A 17,314-nucleotide genomic window follows, 5' to 3' on the forward strand; every position below is an offset into this window, starting at 1 on the left:
ATGAATGAATCACTGTGTCTGTTGTTCAATTCAACAAACACATAGGTGAATACAATCAACATGTACAACTTACTAACTGAAGAACATGCCCACTATGACTCAGATAATGTGTGTGTGTGACTTGGATTTCGAACTTAGTTTTAACAATTTTGTCAGTCATTTCACTATAATATCTTCACTGTGGCAGTTTATATTGATTTCCAGCACTGGAGCATCATGCCGCAGACATGTAGCATCATGTCTCACCCAATCACATTATCCTGACATCAGGCCAACCAGTCCTAACACTACCACTTAATGCCAGGAAGTTGCTAGTACTATTTTTATAAGTCATTGGTAAAACTCAGCCAGGCTTCAAACCTGTGACCTACCCCATGTGAGGTGGATGCTCTAACAACTTAGTCCACCAGAGTGGCCTTTCAGATAATATGAAAAATAAACATTATCGGAAATGTTACTTATTACTGATCCATGAGTAAAGCCAGAAAGACGTCTTTGTGACTGTCTTCAATTAATTCTGTATACAATCGTTGCTCAAATAATAGTCAACATGTGTTTCTTCTTTAACTGCATAACAACCAAGCAACAGATAATGCGGTGGTCGATAAAAGATTCTCATAATTTAAAAAACATCAAACGCTAAAGCCTCCAACATGTTTGCTGGGCTTGGCAGTGTTAGTAGACGCAATCAGTTGACCAGTAAATAATGTCCATTTTATTAGCTGGAAATTGTAAGGGTATGAAATTGTACATGCATTCAGCTTAAAAATCTTTATAAAAGTATTTTTCACATGTTTCTTTAGATATTCACAAAATCTGAAGTAAAAGTTATATGCACCCTGAAAGCATGTGTTGTTTGTTAATTATTCTTGCTGTAGTCATTCAAATGAATAGGCATACAAGTGTTAATTATTGGGAATTTACAATGGATAACAGTACACGGTAACGCTTATGAGAAAATTTTAGCAGTATGAAATTTGTACAGACACCGTTCATAGACCCTGGAACGTAACGAACCATACATGAGATTTGTCTTTCTTAATCTAATTTTGCTGTTAAATTTTCCCATTGAATTCAGACACATAATGATCTATGATAAAATTAGTGAATAGTTTAAATATGTATGCAATTTTTGCAATGGAATTACATGTATTATGGATTAACTGCATGCCACGATGGGATGAGATCAAACTGTAGGTAAACGATGTTAATACTCTGTTCATGCTATATATTAGACGTTGAATTCAGACACAATGATCTGTGAAAAAATTATTGAATATTTTAAATATGTCGGCAATTTTACAATGGAATTACATTCATTATGGATGAATTGCATGCCACGATGGCACGATAGTAAATGGTGTTGATACCATATTCATGATATACATTAGACATGAATAAACGTATATGTACCAGATACGTTCTGCTCTGAAAAATGTAAAATACTGTAAAACCCCGCATTAATGCAATCCAATTTTTGGACCCCAATTATTGCGTTATAGCAGGGTTCCATTGTAGTTGTTTTGAGCTGATGTTCATGAATAATAAATGCTGAATGAGAAACTAAACTGGCTTCTGTTTGATTTTTAGCAGGATCAGTAAAAAATTTATAATGGTGATAATCTGGGTTTGTGAGAAAAATCCTAATTTCTTGCCCTGTAGTTCTGCACTTTGTCTTTTATTCAAGTTTTGTAGCAATTACACAGCTATAAAATTACCACACTCTGAAACATCTGACATTATAGTCATTTTCTTACAAGTCAGTAATGTTTCATATCAACATGAAGTGTGACATCAGTTCAAACAGAATCATTTAGAGACCATCAATGCAATTTCTGATGTTGGGGGTGGGGGTGGGGTGTCACTATGAGACTATTTTGAAAACGATTTCTAGCAACAAAAAATCTTGAAAAAATAATCTTGCTTCTGATTCAAACAACAAAAAAAAAAGCATCATATAAATTATATCAGTTAAGCTAAAAGAAAATATCTTGGCTTGAATCCCAGCCCCCAACCCTCCCAATTTAAGGGTTGGCCTCTAGAGTTGATGTCACACGTTTGATGTTACAATGCTTCGATTTGTGCATGGATCAATTTGTTTGTGTATGGGTTTCACTTAAAACAATTATTTATGAATTCTGAATAAAATTTCTTATGGTTTAGCAGAAAATCCCATTGTCCTATAGTCAGTTTAAAAGTCTGTCCTTGCTGAAATGTCAGGCATATACAAATTTCAGATTTACAATCAACATAACTAAAACGAATTGAATTAATCTGGCCATATGTGCATGTGTGATTCTGAGTGTCAACCGATCAATTTTGCAAGAAATATTTGGAACAGTCCCCACATTTAGCTAAACAGGTAACTTGGATTCTGTTCTATACTGTATGTCTTCAGCACTTATGGAACGTTTATGTTTGTACTGAGTTTGATGATCACCAAGGAGAATAACACCTACATTCATTTGATTTTTCACATGAATCCTAAAAAAATTTTAACACAAGACCTCTACAATGTCATTTACTAGATTTAGGTAACTTAGTTCACCATGTTTTGATGGCTGGAAATGGTGGGCGTCAATAAATTCTAACAAGAAGGATCTGACGCCTTTATTAATACCAGCAAATGTCTGAATCCAATTTGAATACATTCAATCAATATTCAATTGGAAAGGTTTTTGGTATTTGTTTCAGTTTTACCCATCCATAGTAGCAGTCACAGCTAAACCAACCTATTACCATTGTAGTTTGCTACAATATTGGACATCAGAAGGAAAAAACTAGAGGCCTAAACAGAGCATCAGTCATGTTTGGCTTAGGTTGGTGTCTTATGGCACAGTATGACTTTCAAGCCTACATCATAATGATGCAAACAGTAAAGTGCCTTGCCCAAGGTATATGATCATGGCTGATGGAAAGATGGAGATCTAACCAGCACCCTTCTGGTCATGAATCCAATACCTTAACCACTGAGGGCAGCCATGGGAGATTAACTGGTAGCTTGTTTGACTAATAATCCAAGGGTTATGGATTTAATACCAAAAATTACCCCAGAATGCGTTGGCTGCCTCAGTGTCCTTGGGAAATGCAATTATCTTCCATTTCTTCAGCATTATAAGTCATAAATATGTTAAAACCCAATCGAACCATAACCAATAAGCAAATGCAACTCCAGAGTAATGTGCTAGCCCAGCAGTTTCAAAGTATCAGGTTAAATGCCTGGTCCTGGCATGCTGATGGTATGGAATCTACCATACAATTTACAATGTCAATAGTACCCAAGTTATTCATTTTCAACCATCGCAAAAAATAACTTTAGCTAACATTTAAGCCATCAAAAGTATGTTGTGCAAACTGCAAGCATTTGTTAAAGAATCAATATCAACAAAGTTAAATATCCTTTTACCTTGCTCGTCACTGTTTGTATCATCAAATACTTTAAATGCTTCTGAGTAAAAATGATCCAGTCCTTTCTGATAGTCATTTGGAACTTGTGCAAATATGATGGCTTTAAATAAAGTTATCAGAACATCAGACAATTTTTTGGCACCACAAAATGTCTGTAATGAATTTTGAAGATGGTCTCCCTTTGGGATACTCTCTAGTCTTTGAAGGCTGGGTTTATATTCTTCTGAGACCTGATGCAGGAACTTCACAGCTTTAAGCAGGTTATCTGACCACTCAGATGCATCTTGACATGAAGTGGATGTATAATAGTTCCAGAAATTTGGGGCCACTCTCTGCCGGATATCTCGCTGAACATTCTCAAAGAACCAATCTTCTATGATGTTGACAATACCATGCTGAACAAGAATCTCCACTGCACTTTGAAGCTGTACTTCTGGAAATGAAACTTCCAAAATCTGGGAATAGAGAAAAGTTCCTTAAATATAAACTCACAAATAAAATTTGAAAAATATAAGACAAACGTCTGTAGAGAAAGCACATTTTGTACCAATCAAATTAATGCCTGGAAATATTTCTGCAACTAGTAAAATAAAGTTGTGGTTTTTTAAAATATCACATACTCCAAATTTGTATATACGATAATTTCACCAGTATGTGGAGACATATGATGGATAAGTGGATTTTGATAAAAAGCACATTTTTATGTAAATTATGTTTCGCCGAGAATACTTACACATGAAATTAATGTTAGGGATTTAAGCCTACTACCTCGAGAATACAGCGCTACCAAAAGGCAAAAATTGCCTTTTCTTTCTATCTCATATAGACAAAGGGCAATAACTCTTGCACATTACTTCTACTTGCCACAGCTAGGAGTCACTAGTTTTTGAACTGAGCAATATACTAAAAAGAATGCTTGAATGGTGGGGTGGTTATGAGGGTTTTTAAGTACTGCAATAGGGTAAGTATTCTCTGTGAAACAATTTACTTAAAATTTGCATTCTCCTTCAAATACATTCCCCAAACACATTAATTTTGGGAGAATAGGTAATAGCAAAAAATGAACATCCAAACTCCATTTTTATTTCATTCTAGGAAATAATGGCTGGATTCCCCAAGCTAACGATAACCTGTTCTCCTAATTACATAAGAAACACAGTCTAGGGTCACTTGATCAGTGATCCCGACATACAGTTAAGAAGATAATTACTGAAATAACCTAAAAATTTCACTGGTGAATCCAGCAAAACTGATATGCTGTGCTGATTGTTTTATTTGGGCCTGGTGGTCATCTGGGCTGCTGCAACTCGGACCACAAGATTCAAGGCTTGCCTCTGCGAAGCTAAATTTCTTGTTGCAAAAACATTAATCATCAGGTGCACCCAGTGTGCAGATCCAAAAAAGACCAACTGATGCAGAGACCATTCTGTGTCAATGACTTCAGCACTGAGTCTGCCGGGAATGTATCTGATTTGTACATTGATATGGAGGTTGTCACACCAATATAGAAACTGCCAAATCATAACACACAGATCAAGTGTTTTGCTGCTTCCTGTTTGAGGAGGTAGGTCTCCACCATCGAGTTGTTGGTCATAATGAGGACTGTTTTGCCTGAGAGTCAATCCTTCCAGAAGTGAAAGGAATTGAGAGCAGCCTTTAGTTCTAAAAGACTGATGTGGAGAAGCCACTCTCCAGCCAAGATCCCCATGGTCAGCCAACCTGTGTAGCACTACCAATGCAGGAATGATCGTATTTCAGGTGTGATTATAAATGTTTGATCATGGGGACTTGAAAAGGGGTGCCATTGTGCATGCAACATCATTTGTGAGGGGCACATAAAAAGATGGCAGAGAAGGATCAAGTCTGCCACTGCAATCAATAATCAAAGGAGCTGCAAGAACTCTCTTGCCTAAATCAAACTCCTGCTGGAAATGGGCTCGATGACTTCAATGATCCTGATTACACAAGAACAAAGGAGCCATACCAGAATGGTGAGCTGCCTTGTTAATGGCTCTAGCAAACTTGGTCATTGCCAGATTTCATTGTGAGATGGAAAATTGCCAATGAAGCCAAATCTAACATTGAAGACATGGTGACAATGTTCTGGAGTAGCTTTGGCATTGCATGAAACACTTTTCCCCACTTTATAAAACAGTGGAGTGGACATGTCAGCTGTTGCTACATTTTTATCAAGGGCAAGGAGATCAGTACTGAAGGGATCTGAGTGAGTTTTGTACCAGCGAGATGAGAACGTCAATTGTACTTGGAATTCCCCAGGTTACCAATTCTACATGACAGCCAGTCATTGATCTTAATTTTAGCTAATTGGGGAAGGAGTCCAAAGTCTTTTCCTCCTTGTCAAAATCTACCAATGCTTAAACTTTATAGTCTTGAGTAGTGGTAGCAGGTGAAGTTGCCGTTACCCTATAAATCTCCTAGACTGCAGCCTTGAAGCTATGGTCAAATATGATTATCGTTGATTTGTAGAAGCTTTTAGTTATACTCACTGTGTCAAGTCTTGATCTGGCTCCACCTGTAGCCCTGGATAAGTCACACCAGTGACATCAATGGTCCAATTTTAAGGCTAAGATGGCTTGGATTGTTAGAGGTACAATGCAAGAGTTATACCCCTTTGTCTGTATGATCTGTGAAGAGACCATTTTTTTTTTTTTTTTTTAGTAGGGCTGGATTCTCAAGGTAACAGGCTCATATCCCTAATGTTAATGTGATTGGGAATGTATTTAAAGGAGAAACTGAAAAAACGGATCTTCATAGGAATCAAATGGGCTATGCCAATTTAAACTCACATAGCTAATGTGGCATAATAAATGGGTGATCAACCCATTCTTCTGTATCATACATTCTAACTGAAACTATTTAGCTGTTTTCATTGATATCCATGCATCAATATTCTTCTAAGCATCAAAAATGAACTTAAGCACATATATCCCAATCTGTTTAAACTTCATTCACAATGTGTAACTAAAAATCTCCAGGGAGTTTTACAGTTTGTAACAAATACAACTTATCCTTCATTTCAATTCTGGGGAAAGAACCCATCTAATATGATGTATGAATACATGTATGTCTCAGCATGATGAACTAGCCATATCAAATTCGTTCTTACTGCTGACTTGGAACAAAAAGTGTGGTTTTGCATATTTAATCTCAAACGTTGCAGCATTGTACACTCAGTCTGAAACCAATCCAGTTCCTTCAAATGATCAGATAATTGGTTTTGGCATATAACAAGAAATTGTCTCATGGCCCGCATGACAAACTCATTCCCAACTTTTTGAAAAACTTCTGTTGTACACATGCTGAGGTATTCACATATCAAGTAATATGGCTTTGTGGCCAATGGTACCTGAAAAACTGACCACATCACTAAAGTATAAAAAATAAACAATCTTTAACAGAGGTTACCGGTAATCCAGGCCTGTGCCAGAAAAGAGTTTAAAAGTCAAACCCTATGATGTAAATATGGGGAAAAACTGGTCGCAGGCTGTAGTTTGCACATGCTGTAGGTACATCTTTGTTAGATTCTCAACTCACAAAATAATAAAAACTAAATAACACATTAAAACATAACAAAAACTAAAAATCAAGCATGTTTCACCCCAACGTGATACAATAGATGGCATTCCTACCTGGTTCATTCTGCTCATGAACAAGCCCAAAATGTTATACGAGTCCAGAAAGCTTGTGGAAAAAAATCCCCATACCATTAATATACAGTACCATATTTCATGTTATTTTTTGTATCCTTTAATTTTTCGTACACCATCAAGCCATAAAAATAATAATTAATTAATTCTATCACATTTTTTGGTACACAAAATTTTTAATATTTTTTCGGTCATCCTATTATTTTTTGTACATAAAACGATCTTCTGTGAAGATTTACTTTTGCCAATGTGATAAAAAAAGTACGGCCCTTTAAATTTTACAGCCTAGAATATGAGATAAAATCATTGTTTTAGTTGCATTTTTATTTTTTATTTATCCATTATATTTATTTCATTTTGTTAAAACTGAAGACAGGTTCCCATTTCAAATGGATTAAAAAATATACCAAAGTTCGATTTAGGTACATCAAATGACCAGGGTATTGTTTTGCTAAGCAAGTTATGAGTAATGACTAACTTTGGGCATGTTCTTAATTGAGGCACAAGTTGCCAATTCATTTTCAACTGGTTGAGATATTTTGAAGAAGGAGTGTGTCACCAAACATGAATCCAGGCGGGGTAAGTAATACATGTTAATTTTGCTCATTGATCTTTTACTTTTGCCATCAATACCATGTTACGACTCCAGTGTCTTAATCTACGCAACAAGAAATAGCAAAACAAACAAGTTTTGCATAATTGAAAATAATTTATTTCTCAAAATACACAAGTGAAAGAATTAAATTACCTTACAGCATGGTGGATGAATTCTTGTTTCCTAAAAGTACTTTCAATTCCAATAATTAAAAGAAATCCGAAAAATGCCCCTTCTGTGTTGAAGTTTCAAATGTACAGAAAGATTTCCAAAGAATTCACCAATTACAAGTGTGTAGAAAGCCCGTTGCTCAGCTTACTCAGAAAGGGCAACTGTTTTGTTAACTGAGAATCTATTCACATTCATTTTATTGACCTTAGTCTTTTGTATCGGCAAGAAAATATAATGATTCATGTATTTGTTCTGTTGTTGTCATTACAATATATACTGCTATTCATCAACAGCTGGACAGCGTCGTTAATGAGCGCTCTTGATTACGTCAGTCAGTGTAACAAAGCAAAGTGCACACTTGAAAACGAGTTCAGATGCCATTTGAGTTTATTTATCCGGTAAAAATAAAAATTTCTCAATACAGGAAGACGCGAAAACCACAGACCATTTGGCAATTAATCTTATTGGCTCAATATTAGTAATGCAGTAAAAAAACTATAAAACCCGTTACTTTTAATCATAAATGCAAAAGTCACTGACTCCGTGAGTTCGAGTTATATATACCGGTAGTTAATATCTTCAAAGATCTTGGTCTGTTCATGCTTGGGCATGTCTTCATTATTAAGTTTCTTCAAACCCCTGCCAAAGGGAGAGACTTTTATCCCACCACCACCTAAATGCAATGAACCAGCAAACAAAAGGCGGAAAATTGGACCTGGATGGCCCAGAAAAGACAAAGGTGAAACCCATCACTTGTCTGTTACCACTACATAAGGTGCGACAATGCAGCTCCATTGGAAAGTCTATCCAGTGATGAAGAATGTGAATGGTTTGAGGGTTTTGAGCTGGAAGACTTGTAAAACTCTTGACAATTATGAATGTTTCATTGCATCATGTTTTTGTATTTGTTTTGTGCATTTGTCCAACTTTGGATCACAAATTATGTCCTTGAAAATAACATGCTATGTTTATAATACAAAAATATTTTTATATACACGTTGCTTTGTTGTTCTCTCTCTCTCTCTTAAAATCATTTGCCCTTTTTTCAACTGGCTTCAGAACAAGTATCAGTAAATTAATATTTTTCTTGAGCTAACACACTTGTACACATTTTCAATACCCCATGGGTAGTCTCATTTCCCTATGTAGAGCCTCCTTAATTTGATCTGTAGAGGTGAATCTGGTCTTCAATCCAGTATTTACTGGAAAAGACCAAGCTAAAGGTCAAGCGTATTTAATTAGCATGTATATTACCTCTGCATAGCCATGTGGCACAGTGACAATGGATCATAATTACAACCAAAACGATTTATTTATTCAGGTTTTAATTGCCAATGGAATATAAAAGTGTCCTTGTAGTGTTTACATAAAGAATAACACAACTAACAGGTAACTGAACAATAAAGATTATTTTCTGATTTCTCTCTCTCTCTCATAATAACAACAGATTTTTCTTGAGCAGAACGAGACTGATTTTCTCCTTAAGTTTTGTACCTTAGGTTGTCGAGTGTCGTGTGTTCCACAGGCCTTGTCAGGTATGATCCCTTTATTTTTCGTACATGGTAATTACCACAAAATGATAATTATGTATTTTACATATAATTTTTCGTACATTGAAATTAATAATTATTTTTTCATGTAGGAAAAATAACATGAAATACGGTAGTATGATTTTCTGTGCATGATCTGTACGCCTTACTATTGTCTGGGTGACAGTGTTTGGGTTCACACAATTAGAATTTATATTTTTCTGAAAGAAAAGCAATTAATTTTTTCTGGTTAAAGTAAACATACCAACTGTCCTAACTTCTTGCTAATTCATGATTCATCTGACATGCTTGTGGCAACTACACATGCTTGCTTGAGATCCTGATGTCATGAAATAGGTTACAAGCATTCACAGACATGGGCAAAAGATGTTGATTCAAAAAATATTTGTTAAATATGATCAAAACAAGTATTACAATTCAAATCAAAGAAAATAGAATGAAAATGCACAACTGAACAAAATGCCATAATTGCCACAAATCTGGGGCCCTGGAGTGTTTAGCAGTTTATGTCAAAGCCTCTGATCACATGTTAGTTTTCTTTACCTTTTTATTAGCTGGAAATCCACAAAAGAGATTTCTAAGAATGCAACGGCAACAGAAAATCTTGGGTACTATAACGAGTACATCTAATATCATGTTAAAAAAATTAATCAAATGGAAGACTATACACTAAAGATTTTTTAAAATTTAATTACTTTAACAGAAGCAGAAAAAATAAAATCTGTTATGAAATAGAATACAAAAGTATTACAATTTCACCATATCTATAAATATTATAGTTTTATGGAAAAGGATGAAAAAAGTTTAAATTTTTTAAAATTTGTTTTATTGCAGTCAATATGCATTTGAAAAGTAGTGAAATATATCACTGATGCAAATATTAATAATAAAAGGACACCCAGCATGATCTATTTCTACAACTTGACCAATCACTACTTATCAATCACACTGATCAATTAACCAATCTGCAAGTGTAAATTAGAAACACTTCCAGGCATTGCTTATGTCTGCCATTTTCCTCTGACAAGCTGCTTGTGGGAACAACGAATCGATTATGAGAAGTATTTACAAATTTTTCAATGACTTGCTGATTTCATGATCAATAACGGTGAAAATAAGTCAACTGGAGCCTTATAATCCTGACAGTCCATATCCAGATTGTCTAAATGGAATAATTAGATTTATTCCTTTCCCAAAACATAGAGGAAACTTCGATGGATGAAGCCTTGTGGCAACATGTATGATCAGCTAAATATAGATACAACTAACAATTACATCTGATGAACATAAAACTTAAAAATGATTATATACTTCAATGATTTTATTAACTTTAATTCATTTAAATATTGTCTACAGCAGTATTATTTATGCAACTTTGTCCTTTTACAATTTTAAGAATAATCCAAATCACTTTTAATACATAAAGATATCACTTAAACTGAAGCATATTCCTTTGTCAAATACTGCATGTTTATCAGAGGTTAACAGGTCAAGTGATTTGGCAGGTGGAGTGAACTGTCATCTCAAGTAAGGTCAGTTTGACACATTCTAATCCTGCAACACATGTTCTTGCATTCAAGGGCTCTACAGCACAAGTCACATGGTTCATGTATGCGCATTTACCCATTTTAAATTAAATATTAACTGTTCCTTTAAAATTTAACACTAATTTTCTTTAACCAAAGTCTATTCAATCCTGATTATTGAATGTTCTGCACATTCACAGCTCTGGTGGCCTAGCGGATGGAGCATCTGCCTCGGATGCAGAAGATCGTGGGTTCAATCTCTGGCCGAGTCATACCAAAGACTTACAAAAATGGTACTAGCAGCTGCCTCGCTTGGTGCTCAGCATTAAGAGGTTAGCATTAGGACTGGTTGGCCTGGTGTCAGGATAATGTGACGGTGGGACATAATGCTACATGTCTGCGGCATGATGCCCCAGTGCTAGACATCACTATAAACAGCCACACTGCAGACGTCGTAGCAATATGACTACAAAATTTTTTAAAGCTACATTAAAAATCCAAATCACACACTCTGCACCTTCACTTTCACCAAGAAACTTCCGGATGCAAATTATTGATTGCCATAGACTTTTATAATGGTGGCCATTTACTAAACCTGGGTCAAAATAAATGTGCATAGAGTGGAATCATCACAATCGGGGGGAGTATAAATTTGTTTAACAATAAGCATATCTTTCACTGCGAAATCACAGCACGTGACATTCAATCCAGATTGTACTGGATCACACCTTTATGTTCATTTCGTCCAAATATGTCTTTGTACTTTAACATTGATTTTACTATATGTACCTCTTAGGGAGTCTAAATAATGACCTTACAAAGAAATATAGATGTATACGAACATGTCAAATAAAGGTATGAAGAATCAAAGTCTAAAAATTGACACCCATTTCTGGAATAATCGGTGTTGAATACCACATGACCTGTGTTATGTATAGGACATGAAAACTTAAGTACCAGTTTTTACAAGTAAACCAAGCAATTTTTCAATGGAGATGCATCCAAGAATGATAAAAATGAAGTCTCAACCGTCTCTGTGATGTCGCTCAGTATGATTTCGGGCCATGAAAGGAGTGGGGGTGGGAAAATGTTCAAAATGCATTTTTGTCAATTTTCAGAAAAACATGGTCCCATTTAATTTCATGAAAATGAACAGTCTATAACTCTTGATAGTGCCAAAAAATATGTTTATAGCTTCAGTGTTAATTAGGACAAAAAATGAAAGCTATAGCAAGTCACATTTGTCGTCAGCCTGCTGAGGAATGCACATACCCTTTTCCCAACCCATATTTATTTTCATAAAATCTAACAACTGTTGAACTGTTATTACAACTGTCTCATATGTTTGTGTAAATTATTTCAACACAATATAGCCATGTTTAATAAATGCTAAACTTCAGAAATGAAAAATATTTGTAAAGGCTCCATCATAAGGGGGAGACAACTCAGTGGGCCTCTTTCTATTACCAACAATGCAATAAAGTAAGCTATTGGCAACATATTGAAGAAAAACCTCTTAGCAGGTGGCACATCAAACTTTTTGTACTGAAGGTTTCTAGTAGAGAAGAAAAGGAGATATGTGAAACAAATCCAAATCATCATTTACATCATTCTTTGTCATTTATCTGTATTATTTTGAATAGAGAATGTTATGACTAAATTCATATAGCTATAATCTTGCCATGACACCATTCAGTTAAATGAACTGAATACATACATTTCAAGAGAAGAAACAAACACTATAAGTTATCTGACTAAATCTAGTTTCACACAATAATGCTGTTGATGACAATGGGGTCAATGCACTAGAATTTAAGGGAAAACTTGGCCTATGCACCAGTCATTGCAGATATGGCTGAAACGACTAGATAGGACTCCTGAATTTAGTAAATAGAGGTAACTCAGAAATATGAAATACACATGGATACATTCAAAAGGGTTGGCAGCTGAAGACCTACTGTGTTTATGATTATTATCTCCTCTTAATGTATGGAAATAAAAATTTAAAAATTGTCAAGGTTCTAAAAAAAACCAAGTATTTTTCCATCCACGGGCCGCTTAGTGACATAAACATGTATTCGGATAGTCCTACATGTAAGACATCGACGCTGATATTTATGTTTTGTACATCAAGGTCTTACAGCCTAATTAACGGCGCTGTGTAGCATGTTCTGATGTAGAATAACAATGTTACCAAAGTAAAACTTTCAGGAATATTTCACACAACTGACAACTAAACTAATGACGCCATTGTACAAAGTAAAGTCATAATGTTTTAGTCAGACTTTACTTACTCTGATGTCTTTTCTCTAACAAATTCAAATTCTCACAAAAGAAATGGACCTGTTTCGTTGGCTGGAAAGTGATGAAAGCCAGGAATGCCGAAATCGGGTTAAGTTGAAATATTATTCTTTAACGAAACAAATAAAAATATATTATGCCTATTGGAACTGTAAGCAATGGTTCGTTTCGTTCAAGAAATATATCCCCAACATGAACCTACTTCGGCATACCTCAACTATTGTCACATTGCAAGAAATTCAAATGTATGTCAACGGAGCATGAAAATGCGTCCATTTGCTAGTATCATATTTTCATTTCACCAGGCTAAATACAGCACAGTAAGTATACTAATTACACATAAATTAGTGGAAGATTGTTGATATAGGCTGCAAAGTGTGTGGGATGTTCCTGAAACTTTGATTACTCATTCCGATGTCAACGACATTGGAACACGCTATACAAGGCCGTCATTTGGATAGTAAGACAGCACTAAAACAAAAACAGTGTGTGCTATGTTTTACATTGTAGGACTAGTATCCAGGTATTTATTCTGTTTGGTTCAAACGATTCTACATTAAAAAAATTCCAAATTTATCACAAAATATGTTGCAAAAGCAAACCACTGATCTGTTATGCCTCTTGACAGTCCTATGTCTACCCGTGTGACTTGTACTATCAAGTCCGGAAATAATTTTTGACATAATCCGCAAAACAGTAGCTGCAAAGAATTTGGAGTTTATAAACATTTTTGAACAATGATTAAATTAAAGATATATTTTAACACTTTCTATTGTGATTTTAATGCTTTATCGCAATATTATAATGCAAAGACTATGAGTACGAACCCACAGGTGCTCAACGCGAGCTTGATGTTAAGAAAATAATAATAATCTAAAGGAAAAAATCATACAGTGTCAAACTTACCTTAGATTACCCCCATGACCCGTTCTGACATAGGACCCTCTCTATCATAATATATAAGAGAGAAGGTATGGAACTTCCAAATACTTCGCTCCACCCATGACCCTCGATTTCCTTCTGTTATTTCCGTCTTTAAAGGCATGCGACCATACTATAAGGCTTGTTTTACTTCTGAGATATTTTTCTATCCATCAAGCCATACTTGACTTTTCTGCCTTGTACCAAACTGAAGTTACAGGCTCCGAAACGTGCGATTTTCGCGAAGTTTTCCTTTGTGGACACTTTCGTGCTCATCTGAAAACCGGTGACAGGAGCGATATGGACAATGTTTTCAACTCTATGGTGCATCCCTTCTTAAATTACAGAACAGCGGTAGATGCAAAAGTTTTTTACTTACCATTAACTCGATTCAACTTTAGGAATCCTGTTCCATGCAAGTATTATACATTGTCTTCTTCACTGCACAACACATCGTATACATGCATCTCTATTTTCAAAATAGGCGGCACTAACGTCAACGCCGAAATATGATTTGCTCAAAAGGTTATTCTTATTATCATAGGAGCACGGAAGTGTCCACAAAGGAAAACTTCGCGAAAATCCCACGTTTTGGAGCCCGTAACTTCTGTTTGGTACAACGCAGAAAAGTCAATGATGGCTTGATGGATAGAAAAATATCTCAGAAGTAAAACATGCCATATAGTATGGTCGCCTGCCTTTAAAGACGGAAATAGCAGAGGGAAATCGAGGGTCATGGGTGGAGCGAAGTATTTGGAAGTTCCGTACCTTCTGTCTTATATATTATGATAGAGAGGGTCCTATGTCAGAACGGGTCATCGGAGTAATTTAAGGTATTTTTGTCACACTGTATGATTTTGTTTCCTTTAGATGATTGTTTTTTTTTCTTAACATCAAGCTCGCGTCGAGCACCTGTGTACGAACCATGACAGGGCTAATATTTATAACACTCTCATTCACAATTAAACCAATTCATATTCGAAACTTATATTATATTATCTGTAACACACGATTAAACCTGACCTCAATAGTATCTCTAATTAATGATAAAACCTACAGAGCGCCCACCAGGAGACAAGAAATCTACAATTGTTTTCCACGCTTTGTTTAAAGCTTCTGCATTTGCCGCCATTTTGAAAAATCAGGCCTAATTTCCGGTTTACCTAACATCCCGTCCTAAAGAGTCAAACCGATCCAAGGACATGGTTTAGAAGTATAAAAAAAAAAAAATTGAAAAAATTCATGAATAAATTTCCCTTTCTATCTGATGGCCTTACAAACATTATTATCGAACTCATAATTTTTTTTAAAAAAGTTACATGAATTTTTAGCTGTAAAAAGTGATTTTATTTCTTGAAAAAGAAACAAAAGCGACAAACGTTTTCTCAAAGACATGACTGACAAACGTTTTCTCAAAGACATGACTGATCAGGAAACACTATATATATAAATATATATATATATATATATATATATATATATATATATATATATATATATATATATATATATATATATATATATATATATATATATATATATATATATATATATATATATATATATATATATATATATATATATATATATAATGCAGTGGGAGGGGGCACCGAGTGGCCGAGTGGTCTAAAGCGCTCTCCGTTACGGATCAATGCCATCTCACCTCTGTCTGTGTCGGTTCGAATCTCGGATTCGGCCAATGTGGGTATGTGAGAAAGCTTGCCAGTAGCTTCTCGAGGGTCGTTGGTTCTTTCCGGGGATTTCCCAGGTTCTTCCTCCACCATTAATACTGGCCGCCATGTATAGCCTATCGTGTACTGAAAAATGGCGTTAAACACAACAACAACAACAACACACACACACACACAGATATATATATATATATATATATATATATATATATATATATATATATATATATATATATATATATATATATATATATACTATGATTGCACAGACAGATACAGAAATAAAGAAAATAATAGCTAACATTAAAGTAGTTGAAGTTTCGGATCCTGGTAAAATACGATAACTAAAACAAGTTCTTCACGGACTTCTTAATTAGATAAGCCTTTCCCCTTATATAAGCATGCATATCGTGCTTCAGCTAAAGCAAGTCACACAGCAGCAGGGGAGTGTTTTGGGTCCCATACTCTTCCTGGTGTTCATCAATGATCTACCTGCAAGCGTCAAATCCAACACAAGACTTTTTGCAGACCAAGGCCCAGCTAACCATGATGTACAAGATTGCAAACAACCTAGTGGACATACCAGCAGACAAATACCTGACCCTGGCATATAGCCAAACTAGGGCAAACCACAGGAAAAAGTTCCATTTAAAGTCAGCATCGACAAATTGTTTCAAGTTCAGCTTCTTCCCATGTACAATAGGGACTTGGAACAAATTACCATCAATAATTGCAGAAGCTCCTGATTTGGTATCTCACAAGCAGGAGCTTTCCAAAATCACATTCTAATGAACTAGTCAGCTACAAGTAAGACCTAGTGATTCTCAGGGCTATGCCGGTTGAGGTTCCATATCTCATTGCCGCTACGGTAGCCGGATTGGTCTGAGTATGAAGGGACGAAAACGTACACTGACACACTTTTACTTATTTCTGCCTTTCCTATCATTACTGTTCTGACTGTCCTATCACTTCCATCTTTACTTTATCTTTGACCACATACCACCCGTTGCTTAATAGTCAAGTGTGACTGTGTCAACGTATTTATAGATAGATAGATAGATAGATAGATAGATAGATACCAAGTCGCATGCAAACAGCTGACGTTCTTCAATTATTGAGACATATACTTGCACTGAATGAAGCTGCTCCACCAGTAGTTGCCAATGAAGCAATGGTAAAACAGCTGAAACAATTTGCACGTGGGAGTAATATACAAACACCAGGAAGTGCAAGAAAAGCTGACATACTTGCGATATTAGACGTATCTGAACAAAATCGTCATCGTATTGAGGATGAATAACACCACCGTCGTCGTATTAACGATGAACGAAAACCCACTGCATCTGATACTGCTACTGAAGCTGCTGAGTATATTCATGCAAAGGTACAGCAATCACAAAATTACCTGAATTCAAATTTCATACGCTTAGCGGTGAGTTATCAAATCACGTGGCAATTATTCCACCCTCACACAAACTGGGCA

At 35.4% G+C, this 17,314-nt stretch overlaps 1 protein-coding gene across 1 annotated transcript in view; it reads right to left on the reverse strand.

The window, feature by feature from the left end:
* LOC149807623 (anaphase-promoting complex subunit 2-like) overlaps positions 1 to 15,275 on the reverse strand; it is a 57,738-nt gene extending 42,463 nt beyond the window's left edge. Inside the window, exons 1-2 of the mRNA XM_089968937.1 lie at positions 15,198 to 15,275; positions 3,407 to 3,863 (exon numbers count right to left, since the gene is read on the reverse strand). Coding sequence (XP_089825063.1) covers positions 3,407 to 3,863; positions 15,198 to 15,272 — 532 coding nt within the window. The 5' untranslated portion in view covers positions 15,273 to 15,275. The remainder of the gene's footprint in view (positions 1 to 3,406; positions 3,864 to 15,197) is intronic.
* Positions 15,276 to 17,314: the final 2,039 nt, after the last annotated feature.

The sequence above is a fragment of the Sinohyriopsis cumingii genome, chromosome 1 (genome assembly GCF_028554795.1).
Source record: "Sinohyriopsis cumingii isolate HCF-2022 chromosome 1, ASM2855479v2, whole genome shotgun sequence".
Taxonomy (NCBI): domain Eukaryota; kingdom Metazoa; phylum Mollusca; class Bivalvia; order Unionida; family Unionidae; genus Sinohyriopsis; species Sinohyriopsis cumingii.